Source organism: Sebastes fasciatus, chromosome 11 (genome assembly GCF_043250625.1).
Source record: "Sebastes fasciatus isolate fSebFas1 chromosome 11, fSebFas1.pri, whole genome shotgun sequence".
In the NCBI taxonomy this organism is placed as follows: domain Eukaryota; kingdom Metazoa; phylum Chordata; class Actinopteri; order Perciformes; family Sebastidae; genus Sebastes; species Sebastes fasciatus.
This window is the reverse complement of record NC_133805.1, coordinates 9,445,475-9,463,348: the sequence shown is the minus strand read 5'-3', so window position 1 is coordinate 9,463,348 and position 17,874 is coordinate 9,445,475. Positions and strand designations below refer to the sequence as shown.

Below are 17,874 nucleotides of genomic sequence, written 5' to 3'. Positions count from 1 at the left end.
GTTTACGAGAAAGAAATTGTAATATTATGATAATAAAGTCATATGTTTACGAGAAAAAAAGTCGTAATATTATGAGAATAACGTCATAAGTTTAAGAGAAAAAAGTCGTAGTATTATGTGAATAAAGTCATAATATTAGAAAGCAGTAATTTTACGTGTGATTTTTTTTTCTCGTAAAGTTATGACTTTATTCTCGTAATATTACGACTTTTTTTCTCGTAAAGTTATTTCTTTATTCTCGTAATATTACGACTTTTTTACTCGTTAAGTTATGTCTTTATTCTCGTAATATTACGACTTTGTTTCTCGTTAAATTATGTCTTTATTCTCATAATATTACGACTTTGTTTCTCGTTAAGTTATGTCTTTATTCTCGTAATATTACGACTTTGTTTCTCGTTAAGTTATGTCTTTATTCTCATAATATTACGACTTTCTTTCTCGTTAAGTTATTTCTTTATTCTCGTAATATTACGACTTTGTTTCTCGTTAAGTTATGTCTTTATTCTCGTAATATTACGACTTTGTTTCTCGTTAAGTTATGTCTTTATTCTCGTAATATTACGACTTTTTTTCTCGTAAAGTTCTGACTTTTTTCAGAAAAGTATATATATGTATATATATGAAAAAAGAAAAAAACAAGAAAAGAAAAAAAACAAAAAAAAACTCCTCAACGGGCCGTGATGCTTTCTATGTTAAGATGCCTTCTTCTTAACATTTCTCTGGTCTCCCGGGCTCCTTCCTACAGAGTGAAACGAGAAGACAGTGTCAAAAAAACTACATTACCCATAATGCTCGAGTGCTTAGTGTTTTCTTTTTTTTCCGGAAGCAGCATCACATGAATTGACTGTCAACATGCAAGATGGCCACGCATCACAGGCAAAACGCTGCTGGGCGGAGAAAAGTACAGGTACATTATCACAGTTACGTTACTACTGAGTGTGTGGCAACGGCACAGTTATGATCTTCATCTTTACAAAGAGCCTCACGGATACTAAACGGGCAGTAAAACCCGTCTGTGAACGAGCAGCGTTACTGTTTATGAGTCATGACTCGAGCCGGCTAACAGAGCTAGCTTAGCTTAGCTTAACGTCCGTTAGCCTCTCCTGCTAACGGCTGGCGTCTAAATTATTACACATTTCTGTAAATAATGATCATATAAATACGTGATAAATGTGTTATAACGTAACTGCAGAGCTCTTATAGTAACACAAATGATGAATGAGTTGTCTTTGCTGTGTTTTTATGCTATTAAAGCGTTTAACGGTTAGCTTAGCTTAGCGTAGCTTCACTGTGTCTGGGCTCGGTCTAATTGCTGGTTCGTGTCTTCGCTGGTTCTGTCGTGCACCCTGCTCGTATACACTGCTACTAGCACATCAAAACACCCTATTATAAGTAATGCAGTTGTGCATTTTTAATGTGACTCAATGGGGGGAATTTAATGTTATTAACCAAATATATATGTGTCATTTACTTTTGGCTATGTGGCTCTGCATGTCCTTGCAATGAAGAGCATGAGACTTGCAGGCGTTGCAGCCTCGGCGTGTGCACAAGGAAGTGGGTGTGTTTGTGGGAAAGCTAGATAGATACATAGATAGATACATAGATAGATATATACATACATATACACATAGATAGATAGATGGATGGATAGATAGATGGATAGATACATAGATAGATAGATACACAGATAGATAGATACATAGATACATAGATACACAGATACACAGATAGATAGATGGATGGATAGATACATAGATAGATGGATGGATAGATACATAGATACACAGATAGATAGATGGATAGATACATAGATAGATAGATACACAGATAGATACATAGATACATAGATACACAGATACACAGATAGATAGATGGATAGATACATAGATAGATAGATACACAGATAGATAGATACATAGATACATAGATACATAGATACACAGATAGATAGATGGATAGATACATAGATACATACATACATAGATAGATAGATACATAGATGGATAGATGGATAGATGGTAACTTTATAGATCCCGGGGGAAATTCAAGTTCCCAGCATCACAGTTCAATAGTGCAAAAACATGTTAGTAAAAAGGCAGTAAAAAAAGTTAGTCGTACAAAAAAAATATACCAGATATAAAAATACAAGGAGATGAAGAAAACTGTTAAAACTGAATATAGTGCAGGGTAACAGCTGTGATACATGACTATTAAAAAAGTGAATATAGTGCAGAAGAGACTGTTAAAAATGAGTATAGTGCATTATAATCTGTCCTGCAGACCGTCCTCCTTTGTCCACCCCCCTCCCTAGAGAGGAGTTGTACAGTTTGATGGCTCGGGGGACAGAGGATTTCCTGAGTCTATCTGTGGAGCACTTGGGGAGCAGCAGTCTGCCGCTAAACGAGCTCCTCTGTTTGGTGATGACGGTGTGCAGAGGATGGCTGGCGTTGTCCAGTATGGCCAGCAGTCTGTTGAGTGTTCTTTCCTCTGCCACCGTCACCAGAGAGTCGAGCTCCATGCCGACCACAGAGCAGGCCCGCCTGATCAGCTTGTTCAGCCTTGAGGTGTCCCTCTTAGTTGTGCTGCAGAAGAAGAAGAAGACCTCAGTGCTCACACTCCCCTCTTTGTGTTGCAGGTGTCCTATGTCATTAGAGATGAGGTGGAGAAGTACAACCGAAATGGGGTGAATGCACTCCAGCTAGACCCTGCGCTCAACCGGCTCTTCACTGCTGGAAGAGACTCCATCATCCGGATATGGAGTGTCTACCAGCATAAGGTAGGACTCTTAATTAAAAAAATACACTCTCAATGTTATCAGCTGTCACATGCATAGTTTTTTTCTTATTCTCAATAGTGTAAGTGCCTTAATTTCTGTTCTCGTTCTTTGTAACAGGATCCTTACATTGCCTCAATGGAGCATCATACAGACTGGGTTAATGACATAGTTCTCTGTTGCAACGGCAAAACATGTGAGTGTGATTAAGATTTTATTTAGGGTTGTTTAGCATCTAATACTGCTTTTTTATTCTACTATTCTGACTGACTTACCTGATACACTTTCACTCTCTATTTTCAGTGATATCTGCCTCATCAGACACAACAGTCAAAGTATGGAACGCGCACAAAGGCTTCTGTATGTCGACGTTACGAACACACAAGGACTACGTGAAAGCTCTGGCCTACGCTAAGGACAAGGAGCTTGTGGCATCAGCAGGTCTCGACCGGCAGATCTTTCTTTGGGATGTGAACACACTAACAGCACTCACTGCTTCCAACAACACTGTCACCAGTAAGTATTGTTTCTGTGTGACAGTTGTGCCCATATATTCTGTACCTTCTGTTGACTCTCTGTAATATGTCTCCCAACAGCCTCGTCACTCAGTGGGAACAAGGACTCTATCTACAGTCTGGCTATGAACCAGATGGGCACAGTCATTGTATCTGGATCCACAGAAAAGGTTTGCGTTTTCATCACTGTGACACACACATGCACACTATTAGTTCAGTGAAACTAGACTAAAACAACTGATTATTTCACCTGACATTTAAACATCTTATCTGGGTTTTTTATAACATTTTTAACCTGAAACTAGATTGGGAATGTACTACACTTGCCTTTCTTATGATATATTCATAAGATGTTTCCTGTAGGCTACCACACATCTGTGTGGACATTAATTAGTGTACAAACTGAGTTTACAGGAGGTGTTCAGTTACTTTGAAACCATGTGAATGCTTCAATTGAACTGTTATCTTACTTTGTTTAGTCACAGTAATCTGGTTCTAGCGTGCATGTAAATATAGTAAAGAAGTGCCCGTCTTCACGCCCTCCATTTTTCTTTCTTCCTTCAGGTTCTGAGGGTGTGGGATCCTCGCACATGTGCAAAACTGATGAAGCTAAAAGGTCACACAGACAACGTCAAGTCGTTGCTGCTGAATCGCGATGGCACTCAAGTGAGTTAAAATATACAGCGATAGGCAGCAGCTGTTACACAAGAGGGATTTAAAAATCTAAACCCGCCATCCTTCTCCCCAGTGCCTGTCGGGCAGCTCGGACGGGACCATCCGGCTGTGGTCACTCGGCCAGCAGAGGTGCATCGCCACCTACCGGGTGCACGACGAAGGGGTCTGGGCGCTGCAGGTCAATGAGGCCTTTACACACGTCTACTCTGGAGGCAGAGACAAAAAGATCTACTGCACCGACCTGCGTAACCCGGACATCCGTGTGCTCATCTGTGAGGAGAAGGCCCCGGTGCTCAAAGTAAGAAGCCAGTTAACCTGGAACTAATTTTCTTTTGTGCAGTAATGGTGTAATTCTGTGACGCACTACAGTATTTGTTGGACAATTTAATTCATTTGAAAAGTTTGTTATTGAGCAGTGAAGATCTTGTCTGAATGCTGACCTTTGCTTTCACCTGGTGTCTGCTTGCAGTGTAGATGTAAATACTGGGTGTAGTACTTTGTGTTTAATGGTTCTTTTATTTTACCTGCGTTTGGTGTTTCTATTGCATGTACATTACAGTACAAGTTACGTTGCTAACTGTCTTACAGAGAGAAAAAAACTAAGATTTCTTTAGTCAATTAGTCGTTGTTTATGCTTTTTTCATGCTGAATGACTTATTTCTAAGAAACATATGAGCACATCTCTCAAGATTCAAAGTGGAGCTTTTGTGTGATTCTTTGTGGAGGAACAGATCACAGATCTGTATTAAATCAACTACTCGATTAGTCATCAAAATCGTATGAGTGTTAGTCGACTAAGAATTTCTTTGGTGGAGGACAGCCCTACTGTACAGACATTATTGTCACTTGAATGCTCTATTTATTTATAGGCTTGTCTTTTCTGTTCTTTGTTAGCAGCGGCAGAGCTTATTTTAAGAAACGTTGTACTGTATTGTATTTTCAAATGGTAAAAAGAAGTTTAAAATCCATGAATGAAATGAATAATGGCCCTCAGTCATTCCTGCGCTCATAGCTAACCATTTGGAGCCGTCTTTCTCTTTTGCTCAGATGGAACTGGACAGATCTGCTGACCCACCTCCAGCAATCTGGGTCTCCACCACCAAGTCATCCGTTAATAAATGGGTAAGCATGCGTGACACCTCTGAGATCACTGCTCGACCGTCAGCATAATTAAATACAGTGTAGATAGACTTGTGCATGTGGCCACGCCACGCTTAATGCTATTCAGCAATAATCCTGCTGTAATTTCTGTAAGAATTTAAACCAGCTTTGTGACGATATGGGCGATACACAAAAGATAATTGCATTACATTAATCACCGCTATTGCTGCTGGCGAGAGTTAGGAAGCGATTATTTAAATCCAGGACAAGCTCTAATGATAATTATTGTCTGTATGTATGTGCAGTCTCTAAAGGGAATGCACAACTTCCGATCATCAGGGGAGTATGACAATGACTGCACCACCCCTCTGACACCACTGTGTACTCAGCCAGAACAAGTCATCAAGGGTAAACATGGTTATTTATCTGCAGTATTTTCGACATCCTTCTCCTGGACATTCTATAAAGTAGCATTGTGTTGTGTTTGCAGGAGGTGCCAGTATCATACAGTGCCACATTCTGAATGACAAGAGACACATACTCACCAAAGACACCAACAACAACGTGGCTTTCTGGGATGTCCTGAAGGTAAACTCCACGCTGTAGTATGTTTGAGTGTGATTGAAGTTAACGTTCTTTCGTCCGAGCCTTGAGCCTCATTTCCGCTGCATTGTTCGACTTGATTCGACTCACTTTTGGTACCAGGTCCTTTTCTACATTTCCTTTTTCCACTGGGAATAGTAGTGTAGGCGGGATTCTCAGCTGATCGCCATAGAGACGCCACATGACACTGCCATCATCTTTACCACAGCACTTGCTGGATCCTTTCATCGTCAACCAAACAGAAGAACGTCTGCACTTCGTCAATTGTACGGCGTTGTTTTAATTACAGAAATCTGGGTCAAGTGAATAAAAAAATTGTGGTCGCTATTGACGTTAGCGTGGCTATATAAAAATGGCGGTTTGTGCAGGATGTCGCACAAGTTACGATTCTCTCTGATCAAATCAGTGGTCTGCAGTGTTTTAACTTCACCTTCTTGTATCGAGTTCAGATCGCTTGGAACCTCAACTGAGGTGGTACCAAAAAATTACTATCCACAGTACTATCCTACTAATGGAAAACGAAAAAAGAGTTGAGTAGAGCCGTGCCGTAACATGCAGTGGAAACGTGGCACTAGTGAATCAAGTGGTTCTCTGGGAAGAGGAAGTTATGATTATTTGATACTCACCTGCCCTCATGATCTACGACCCATGACATGAATCCCTCCAATTTAAAGAAGACCAGTGGTTTGAATTGACTTCATGTATATATTTACTTCAGGCTTGCAAGGGTGAGGACTTGGGGAAAGTGGAGTTCGACGAAGAGATCAAAAAGCGCTTCAAGATGGTCTACGTGCCAAACTGGTTCTCTGTCGATCTGAAAACTGGGGTGAGTCACAATCCTGGTAATACGAGAGCATTTCATCTGTGAATTTTTCAAACCCAGAAGTCTCTCCTGAGCCCAGTTAGTGGTCTCATAGTCGTGCGTTCTCTTTTTTAACAGATGCTCACTATCACATTGGACGAGAGCGACTGCTTCGCTGCCTGGGTGTCCGCAAAGGACGCTGGGTTTTCAAGCTCCGATGGATCCGACCCGAAGCGTAAGATACATTTTATATACAAATAACCGTTAAATCACGCAGAACTGAAGCTAACTTTATATTGCACCCCTACTAACATGCTAACTTCATCATCCCCGCAGTGAACCTGGGTGGACTGCTGCTCCAGGCCCTGCTGGAGTTCTGGCCCAGAACTCGCATCAACCCCATGGACGAGGAAGAGAACGAGGTGAACCACGGTAAGGAGGTGGTAAACTGCCAAATCATTATGAAACCAAATCATGGCTGCACACACCACATCATTTCCTGCTGCTGTCAGAGAGCGTTCGGCTTCCAAAGCCTCATTCAGTGTGTCTTACAGTAGGATTGTGTTCTTGTGCCCACAGTGAACGGCGAGCAGGAGACCAGGGTCCAGAAAGGAAATGGATATTTCCAAGTGCCACCACACACGCCAGTCATCTTCGGGGAAGCAGGGGGCAGAACTCTATTTAGGTAATGTTTCACTACCGTCCTTATCAACACAGGTGAAATGTTAAATCTTTGTAATGTCATCAGTTTACAGTTGTCTTAAACAGAAATGTTGACTTATTTATTGCACCTCTGATGTGCTGCGTTATGTGTTGCAGGTTGCTATGTAGAGATTCGGGCGGAGAGACCGAGTCGATGCTGCTGAACGAGACCGTTCCACAGTGGGTTATTGATATAACTGTAGATGTGAGTACTATTATGTTACCATCTTGCGTTCATTTTTGTGTGTAAGCACTGTTTGCATATTGGTATGTGTATATCTAAAGCTCTTTCATTCAGAGAAGCCAACAAAATCCATTTTTGTCAATGTTACACTGGTGGGTCCAAACCCACTCTCACTCGCTTTTGGCAAACCATCAGTTTGGCAGCTTGTTGTAGCCTAACACAGGAAATCATGACTGCTGAGCTGAGCAACACAAAATGCTAACAGGCATTCTTTACTCTTATCTAATGTTAACGACGTCATTAACTATAGAGGACGTTACATTATGTTTTTTTTATTGTGGGAAGGCAACACACGTAGTTCCTGACCTTCCTCACAGCAGACTTGACTTTTCATAGTAGGAAAAGCACAGGTGTTAATGATGGCTCCATTCTATAGAAGTGTCTGAGTAAGCCGTGACATTGACTACATTTACCAATATTCCACTGTAACGAATATGACAATATTGTGAATTTGATACGGGTCATGTAAACAGCATATTCTGTTTGGGTATTCTGAATTAAGCCGTGTTCCGAAAGGAGCATTTTCCGATTAAGACATGTGGGATATGCCGATATTGTTCAGGCTTTAGGAGCGTTCTTTGGAGATGTATACAGCGCATTCGGATTTCGGAATATGCATTTCAAATTGGGGTTTTTACCGCAGTTTGCGGCACACGGCCTCTTGCCTGTTTATGGCGTCAGTCTGATCTCGTGCATAAAAAAATTGCTTGTCTTGATGGTGACAACGACGGCACACCACGGAAGCGACATGAATGCAGTTAGAAAAGGGGGGAAATTAAAGTTATTTAAAGGGCGTAGCCGTAGGACGTACGTCATGGGGGCGTTTTTACGTTAATCGGAGAATGCGCGGCTGCATGTAAACAGGGATATTAGTGGAATATTCATTTTCATTAGCCATGTAAAGTAAGTAATGTCTTTTTTGGAATAAGACCAAAAAACTTAATATTTTGTGCCTGTAAACGTAGTCAGCAGGCACAATATCAGGACCCTAAAACTGGAGCAACTAAATGGGATTCAGTCATCCTTAATGTTATTTACACCTTTTATTTTCTACTGAAAATCTGAATTTAGTCTTGAAAGTCTATGTCACTGTTTTTCCAAGAGGAAATCTTTAGCATCTGTAGAATACAGCATGTGCATTAGCTCCTGTCATTATTTGATGTGTGATTTGTACTATCTTGTTTTATCTCTTCTCTTCCAGAAAAATATGCCCAAGTTCAACAAAATCCCGTTCTACCTCCAGCCCCACTCTTCCTCTGGTGCAAAAACTCTAAAGAAGTACGTCTCTCGTCTACTCTGGGCTTGTGTTTCCTTTAATAACCAGTACGTCTATACAGACACGGATGCTGACTTTTACCCGCTGTGTGTTTCTGCAGGGACCGCCTGTCGGCCAGCGACATGCTCCAGGTGAGAAAGGTGATGGAGCACGTTTACGAGAAGATCATCAACCTGGACAACGAGTCGCAGACCACCAGCTCCTCGGCCAACGATAAGCCGGGGGAGCAGGAGAAGGAGGAGGACATGGCCATGCTAGCCGAGGAGAAGATCGAACTAATGTGTCAAGACCAGGTGGGGCGTCTTTCTTTGCTTGTATTATTTTGACATCTTGTGCATCCTCATTCATTGTACATTTATTAACCTTTTATTTATTTCTTTATCTTTTAACCAGGTCCTAGATCCCAACATGGACCTGAGAACAGTTAAACATTTTATCTGGAAGAGCGGAGGGGACTTGACGCTTCACTATAGGCAGAAGTCCACGTGAAAATCCTAATTTTTAAAAACAAGAACTCTTCGTCATTTGCCAATCACCACCCACCTCCGACATGTAGTACCCTTAACCCCATTGTGTGGTCAAGAGTCGCAGTATCAATGAGAATCCAGTAAAATTTGTGAGGACGAGGCTCACGGTGTATCATAGGGAACTGACCAGAACAGGCCGGATCAGCCAAGAGACACCTGGGAAATATAAGTGGTCCGTAGTTAAATTTTTTTTCAGTTTGAAGAAAGGACTGTTTTCTCCAGCACTCACCAATTTCTTTCTTTTTTACTTTGTTTCTTTCCTTCTGATTGGCGTTTTATTTCAAAGCGACAGAAGTTGCAGTACGTGTTTGTGTTCGAGCGTGTGTGTGTATAACGCACATGGATGTAGTAGACTGTTTGTTTGTTCTAGTACATTCCAGAAACTGTCCTTGTTCCACAAACACTCCACAACCCGTCTCAGCAGCGTCACCAGTTTAGGGGTACACTCTGTCTGCGGGTAGCGTCGCGGGCCCTCAAAGCAATCCTCCTCCGTTCTGCTGTCATCTTAACTTGAACTTAACTTTAGACATCTAATTATTGCAGAGCTTGAACCTCATTGACAGAAGCACTCGTCTTTGTCATTTATTTTTTAGCTGTGCTGTTCTCAATGGACTGAATGTTCTTTGTTTTTGTAAATATATGTACAACATCTTTTTGATTTAAGTGGCTTTTGTTTTTCTTTTTGGTTTTGCAGCAGTTTTATTTTGTCGTTGTACAGTTTAAACCGACAGTTATTTTCTCCAAATCCCTAGAGCACATTCATGGTCATGAAGGTAATTTGACTTGGATGTTATAAAAAGTTGTTGTATTCACTACAACCCCGAAATTGCATTTTACTCTTAAGAATGTTAGTAGTCGTCCAAGTCATTTTAGCAATCGGGAAATTATATATAAGGTATATATCTTTATTAACTCATGCTTCCCCACTCTGTGCTTGGGTCATGAGCAGTGACTTTGATGACAGTGAGGGCTGTTCCTAATGTATATTTCATTTAGATTTAATAGTTCAAATGAATCATGAATATAACGAAGGGGAATCTCATCCAAGAGAATATCTGAATATTCAACCACTGTTGGGAATTCACCAAAGTAAAAAATAAACGGGGAATACCCAGTTCTCTTGGTGTGTCGCCCAAGCAGAACGACAGATCTTTTCATTGTAAATTTTCTGCAGTTCATTTTTGCCAGGAAGAGTGTGTGTGTGTGTGTGTTGCCATAGCGAGGGACGCATCGAGTGAGCTCTAATTGGCCAAAAACATGATGGGTACCATAATTAGGCCACGACACTGCAATATCCCTTGTTGTAATAATTTGTGAAATATGTATATTTTAGGCATTCGAAGAAATAAATTGGAATGGTTTAACAATGACAGATTTATGGGAATTATAAATGGATGTTTCTTGAGTTGTAACGTGTTCAGGTGAAATAAGAAAAAACAAGGGACAATTTCTTTCTTTTTCATTTTTTTTTTAAAGTCAAGTGATATGATTGTTTAACCATGAAAGATTCACCCATTTCACATTCATCAAAAGACTCACGCATTCCTAATAAAACATACAATTAATTGATAAAATATCTGAAAAAATACTTTTCCTTATTTTACACGCTAGCACCTACTCTGACAGTGAAAAACGTTTAAGAAGCCCCCTAGAAAGACAGAAAACAATTACTCAACGGCAGCGTCACTGTTAACCAGACTTCTTAACATACTTGTCTACTGTTGCATAGATCACAAAAAAAAATTACAAAGTAAGAATAGTGTTGAATGAGACATGGGGGCATGATTCCAGTGATACAAATCGTAAAAATAGTTTTCAAACAGATCACAGACTGCGTGGCTGATTAAATCACATTAAAGACACTGTTTAAAACAAACTGACCTCATCAAATGTGGACTAAAAACGTGTACGGACTAGTATACAAATATTTCCCTCATACCAACACTTAAAAATCCAATGGGCCATAAACTACTGTAAAAGTGTCCCTCTTATAAGCAAGCAATTTTTTTAAAAGTTCTATTTTGGGAATCAAAATCTGTGACGACTCAATCTGAGCTGCCAACAGTCTGGTAGCTTCAAAAACTTGGATAGTGTTATGAATATTAAGGTGCAGCTGTGCTTTGCTGTAATAAATGCATGCGTTTGTCTTTGGAAATGTTCAAGTATTCATCACATTAGTGTACTAGAAGCAAAATCTTGTCACCCGTATAATCAGATTTTTGAACCAAGCATGGATAAAAATGTAACCTTGTTGGTGTACAAGTTAGCAGTAACTTAAAATTCCCACAAATATAAAACAAATACGATATTCCTACAGTGCCTCTAAGTATTTTTCTATATATATGCTAACGCTTTAGCTGGTTTCTGTAGTGTAACTAACTTGATGAAGTAGCCAAACGCTTATTGTAAGACAGCTTTTCCCTCCGTCTGTCCTGTATTTCCTATACAGTGTAAAAAGCCCCAGTGATTGTCAACTTCACTTCGTGTTTTTTGTACGTTCTGGTGCAAGCTTACTCAAGAGGCTCCTCTTCTTCTGGTTCTTCTGGTTCTTCTGGTTCTTCCTCGTCACTCTCGTGGCTGCAGTGGTGAGCTGGAGCCACATCTAGAGGCTGTGCAGGCTCCTCCGCTGGCTCATCCTCGACGGCCTGAGCAGGAGAATCGTCAGCCATCGACTCATCAACAGCAGCATCAGAGGATTGGAGGAGATCAATGGGAGACGGGCAGGGAGGGTCTTCGGCTGGGACAGAGGGCTCAGCAGCAGGAGGATCTAGGGACTCTATAGGGGGACTTGGGCTAACGCTAGGTTCACACGGAGAGCCGGGTGGGTCTGTGGACTCTGCGACCAGGTGAGATGGTTCAGCCGGTGGGACGCCTGAATCTGACGAAGTGTCATTGGAAGCGAGAGCAGAGGTGAGGTCGGCGGCGGCCTGGTAGCTCAGCTCTTGTGGGTCCGCCTGGCTGTCAGCCGACGACGAAAGCAGCACGCTGTCCTCCAGCTCCTCTGCGCAACAGGAAATACAAACATTCAGTCTCTGTTCCTTTTGCCAAATCTATAATCATTAAAGCTCTGGAAACATTTGTATAAACTGCTGCTGTCCTAACTCACCAACTCCAGAGACTTCACCGTCCTTCTCCTCGTGCATAGCCAGTGAGGTGTTGGTCATGTCGATGGACGACACGGACAGATCCAGTCTGTCTGCCAAATCTGCAGGTTCGGGGTTCATCGCCGCCACTTCAGAGTCTGTGAAACCTGAACAAAAAAACACAAAACACTTGATAAGTAAATTATTATGAACCCAATTAGATGCCAAGGACACCTAAGGAATCCATTGGTACAAACCATGTCATACTAGCTTGTCTCAAAGGAGGATAAATAACGCTCCAAACTTATGATAGATTTTGGTGAGGAAAAACTGACATGGCCATTTTCAAAGGGGTCCCTTGACCTCCGACCTCAAGATATGTGAAGGAAAATGGGTTCTCTGGGTACCCACGACGACTGTCCCTTTTATAGACATGCCCACTTCATGATAATCACATGCAATTTTGGGCAAGTCATAGTCAAGTCAGTTTGCCATGTTATGATTTGAGCATATTTTTTATGTTAAATGCAGTACCTGTGAGGGTTTCTGGACAATATTTTGTGTTGTTAATTGATTTCCAATAATAAATATATACATATATTTGCATAAAAGAAGCATTTATCCACTCCCATGTTGATGAATATTAAAAACTTGACAAATCTCCCTTTAAGGTACATTTTGAACAAATAAAAAATTTGCGATTAATCGCAATTAACTACGGACAATCATGCAATTAAATATTTTAATCGATTGACAGCCCTATCTAACACCTCTGCGTATCTGAACTGACCAGGGTCCATGACCCTCTGGATGGGTGGAGGTAGAGGATCTTCTTGGAGGGTCACCTGCTCCAGGTCTAACACATCTTCACTTTGACTTGACGGTGCCATCAAAGGTGCCTGGAAAACAGGTAACAGAAATAAGCTCTACCGCTACTACACGACTTATAGTTTGACCTCATGTAACATTATCAGAAAATCAATGTGGTTTGTTCCTCAAATCTAAATGTTTACTTGTGTTGGACAAACAATTTGTGGACTGTGAAAACAATGTTTTTTTCTGATCTTGGTAAGAGTGCGCTCGACTACTCGTAAAATGTTCTCTTACGTAAGAGAAGAGCAAAAATATGAAAACACTGGTGAATTCCAGAAATCAATAACTAATAACAAAATAAGAACAAATCGTGGATACGTACAAAAATAAGAGGACATTTGTTCGTATAACGCTTCCAGCATGAGCCCCAATGTTTGTTATCCATAGTCATTTAAGCAATCTAAACAGCAGACATACTAAACATTTGTTGATTTCAGCTTCTCAAATGTGACTTTTAACCATTTGTTTTACATTTTATAGACTAAACAATTAATCACTTAATTGAAAACATAACCAATCGATTAGTCAACAATGAATAAATGTGCATTTAGATTTACCTCTGTGAACCCATGGGTAGGGGTAGGCAGCTCTGGAGCGGGGTCCTCCTCAGGAACAGGGGTGGGAGGCTTCGCCGGCGATACGTCAGGAAGTGCTGGGATTCGGTGCAAGTAGCCGTAACCAATGCCACAACCCAAACTAAGAGCAAACATTTTAAATGCTTCAAGACACATTTTAAAACATAGAATAATGCTGTATAATCTGAAAAGGCCTAAATGAATGGTAACAACATGACGGCCTGCTCGTAAACTTTCTGTTATTCCATCTAAACAATCAACCAAAATCTACTTCTGAAAACATTTTAAGCGGGAAATAGGCAATACCACTGCTGAATCTTGTATCATTTTAGAACGAGATCACCTAGTTTCACAGCTTGCTCAAAGTTTCGTGAACCGGACACGTTGCGCTGGAAGGGCTGAAGAGTCTGTATTTACATAAAGTTGAAAAATCGCAACATTATGCAAATACAGACCCTCTCTAACTTGCCGCAACACTCCCACCATGCACTGGGCGACTGCTTCTCATCATTAATCATTAATGATGGAAATGTGCCGAAAGAGGAGCATTCGTGCCTGTGAGTGAAACCGTTGACACGCCTCCCTGAAAACGTAAACAAAGGACTGTTCCCGCCTTTTCATTTTAAAAGAGCAACGACCAATGAGGAAACTCAAACACTCGGCCGACCAATCGTGTAACTTCATCACTGCGTTTGTAGGGCTGGCCCTCTGCGGTCCAGCCAAGTAGATCAGCTGATTAAAGGTGAGCTGCAGTGGTATACTCCAGTAAGTCACTCTGAATAACTTGTATCTGTGTGTTGTCACGTACCTGCCCTCTCCGCCCCACGCTCCATTGGGTGTGACCACCACCTCTCTGCAGTTGTCTGTCTCTGTGTTGTACACCAGCAGCTTCAGGGGCTTCCCTTCATGGGCCTCAATCAGCGAGAAGAAGTCTTCTGACTGCAAATCAGCAACTCATGAGTTAACTACGAGTCATCTTTCAAAGATTTGGTTAAAAGATATAATTTTGGAAAAATCTCACAAATGATCAAAACAAAATATATCAGAGCCAAACGTTTGCAATCAAGCATTATATGAAAATGAGTCTTACGTCTTGCAACACTTGATCTGCTCCGACAATGTAGTCACTGTGAGGCTCAAGCTGTGCCAGTGCAGCAGGTGAACTGGCTTCCACGTCCTACGGGAAAGCAATAGGAGTTAGCGAGCTAATGGTGGAGCTGTAAAGGGGGTATAGAAGTTCAAATCAGCGTTAGGTCAGTCGATTTAGTTCTTCTAGTTCCTGATGAAGAGGCTCACCAGTACATGCCAGACATTTTCGTTGGCTCCTTGGTAGCTGCAGAAGCGAACACTGGCACCCAGCAGGCCCTGTCCTCCCCACATGTTATTGGGCATCACCTCCAGCTCACGGACCCTTGTGGTTTTAGTGCTGTACACCTCCATCCTCACCGCTCTCTCCACGTTGGCTTTCAGGAGCTCCTTCAGCATGTCGTTTTCCTCATTCTGGTGAACAGTAAGAGGAGGAGTCAAAACAGTAGGAGTGGGAGGTAACTCTACTTTTATGTTCCTGTATCTGTGCACTCTTTGTTTATGACCTGTTTATGACCAAACTGTAGTCAATGACTAATGACTTAAAGGGATAGTTCAGGTGTTTTGAAGTGGGGTTGTATGAGGTACTTATCCATCGTAGGTGTATTACTTACAGTAGGTAGCGTACACTTAAACGGATATACATTTTTTTTTAGGTGAGCCTTTCTTTTAGGTAGCCAAAATATATTTTTCTACCGGCCCCCTTCCACAACACCGTTTTGTTTTGCTCCGGTGCCTCCTGTCTATTTCTCGATGCTGGGGGCACACCAACCGTCTTCTACTGTAGGTAATATACCTTCTATGTATAAGTACATCATACAACCCCACTTCAAAACACCCAAACTATCCCTTTAACTACTTACAATACTTACAATAGGACAATCAATACACTTACAAGTCTTTTGTTGTCCAGAGACAGAATGAAGTCAAAGAATGGCTGCAGTCCGGCCACATCTGCAGGGGAATTTGGCTGCACCTGTCAAAGCCGACACAAGCATTTGGATAACTTCACCTTCACAAAAATTATTAAAATGAATTAACAGCTTGAGTATGCTTTTTTGGAGCATCTAAATCAGCCTCTTTAAGCAACTAATGATTCTTTTTTATTATGGACCAATTTAGATATATTTTGAATATTCAATTAATCATGTAGTCTTTTTAAATTGCTTTTTTCTCCGACCACCAGTCCAAAACTCAAAAAACATTCATTTAATAATAATATAAAACAGAGAGAAGCAGCGAAGCTTGGACCACTGGCATTTTCACTTGATCTCTCTCAATCGATTCATCAGTTAGCTATTAGCATTAAAGTGGCAGCAGGCAGAATATTTTTGGCATCATTGGGCAAAAATTCCATAATAACCTTTCAGCATATTATAATTCAAGTGTTCTGAGAGAAAACTAGACTTCTGCACCTTCTCTGTTATCAGGCTTTAGAAAATCTAGCCCGTGACGGGAGACTTTGACCAATCACAGGTCATTTCAGAGAGAGAGCGTTCCTATTGGCTGTTCATGCAACGGAGGCAGCTGTCAATCACTCGGGAACTCCGATCAAATGGCCAAACTAGGCAGCGCTGATCAATTATGAATCAATATTTGGTTACTGTAATGCCTATTTCTCTCCTCAGATGTTTTCAGAATCATCTTGTAGTGTACGGTTTAGCTGTAATCAGCTGCTCAGAGCCTGCAGGCTCCAGCTCGGCTCTGATTGGTTGTTTTCCTCCAGTCTGTGAAATCTTGCAGATGCCATTAGGAGCACCGGAGGACACAGAGGCACATGATGTTTTTTCTGATTATCTGTCTCATGCACTACTGTCAGGATATAGAGACCGTTTTATAAAAATAATAATCATTATTTGCTCCATTTCTACCTACTGCTGCTTTAACAGTTAATGAAATGATGTACAATTACTATTTTTTTTTGCAAAGGAATGAAAAAATGAAGATATGCAATTCATTAGAGGCCAATAGATTAATCATCTTCTTCTTTTGCCATGAAGCTGAAAACCATTATCTAACATTAGTCCATAGCAGTAGCTCATATCTAGCTACTATTATGATTAAAATCAATCCTATAAATCACTGGAACAGCTCAGTGGACTGTGAGACACGTTACAAGACTCAATTCAAGCCTATTTCTTAAATAATTACACAAGTAAATACAAGCTTCTGTCGCATTGTGTCAGCTAGGAATAAAGGTAAAGAGGTAAACAGGCAAACATGTAAACTGGTAACCAGGTAACCCGGTAACCCGGTAACCAGGTAACCAGTGCCAGCTCATCGGGTTCTCCCGGCTAGCTGTTAGCTCCCTGTTAGCATCCAGTAGCCGTTGGTGATAAGCTGGACAAGCTGTTCTAACAGTCAAAGACAGCTAAATCATCAGAATAACAGTCTTACTGCGTGGACATGGTATCCATACGTTCCTCCTTCGGACACTTCTGAACTCTGTGTTAACCCCATGTCGTCCAGGAAGCTTTAAATAACAGCTAATGAGCAGAAAGATCATCAGAAAACAACAAGAGAGAGAGAGAGTTATTACGGCTGACAGTCCGAGGCCATGTTGTCTGCACTCCAAATCAATCGAGCATCGCTGGTATCGAACAGAACACACTGCGCATGCGCAAACACTTCTATCAGAGCTGCTTCATGTCCCAGCATTGATGCTCATTATTGAAATTGTGTTACTGAGGCCACTACTGGGCAACTAAAATTTAAGGTAAAATATGTATATTAAATTATATATAATATACATATATAATAATTCATCTTCACCTGCCTTTTTACAAAACAAAACATGGCCAGTACTCCCTCAGATATCGTGGTGTACAAATATGGAACACCAAAATACATGTTATCAAGAGCTCGTTATCCTTAGAACATTTTAAAAGGAAATTATCATTTCCTTTAATTCATGATGTCTAATTACCTTTTGATATGTTTTCATATATTTTCTTTTCTTCTGTACTGTTTTTTGTATGTATTTCATTGTTTTTATTGGATTGTTTTCCACTTTTTGGTTAGGTTTTTCTGCAAATT

General features: G+C 40.9%; 2 protein-coding genes across 3 annotated transcripts; one reads left to right on the top strand and one right to left on the bottom strand.

The window, feature by feature from the left end:
- The first annotated feature begins 781 nt into the window (after window positions 1-781).
- On the top strand, window positions 782-10,591 carry LOC141776649 (WD repeat-containing protein 48). 2 transcript variants are annotated; one of them, XM_074650375.1, is made up of 18 exons: window positions 782-910; window positions 2,639-2,779; window positions 2,897-2,972; window positions 3,080-3,292; window positions 3,373-3,461; window positions 3,856-3,957; window positions 4,040-4,264; window positions 5,014-5,088; window positions 5,373-5,475; window positions 5,558-5,655; window positions 6,389-6,496; window positions 6,611-6,707; window positions 6,809-6,904; window positions 7,052-7,157; window positions 7,292-7,379; window positions 8,620-8,696; window positions 8,795-8,987; window positions 9,088-10,591. In XM_074650375.1, the coding sequence occupies exons 1-18, from the start codon at window positions 863-865 to the stop codon at window positions 9,181-9,183; spliced, it is 2,031 nt and encodes a 676-aa protein (XP_074506476.1). In that variant the 5' UTR covers window positions 782-862; the 3' UTR covers window positions 9,184-10,591. The 2 variants fall into 2 exon arrangements, with proteins under 2 accessions (XP_074506476.1, XP_074506475.1); XM_074650374.1 differs by having other exon boundaries at window positions 2,894-2,972.
- A 77-nt stretch (window positions 10,592-10,668) lies between these two features.
- gorasp1a (golgi reassembly stacking protein 1a) lies at window positions 10,669-17,426 on the bottom strand. Its single transcript, XM_074650376.1, has 9 exons — window positions 17,236-17,426; window positions 15,734-15,814; window positions 15,049-15,252; window positions 14,843-14,929; window positions 14,561-14,691; window positions 13,735-13,873; window positions 13,095-13,203; window positions 12,328-12,471; window positions 10,669-12,222 (listed from the first exon to the last, which is right to left on the bottom strand). The coding sequence occupies exons 1-9, from the start codon at window positions 17,296-17,298 to the stop codon at window positions 11,732-11,734; spliced, it is 1,449 nt and encodes a 482-aa protein (XP_074506477.1). The 5' UTR covers window positions 17,299-17,426; the 3' UTR covers window positions 10,669-11,731.
- Window positions 17,427-17,874: the final 448 nt, after the last annotated feature.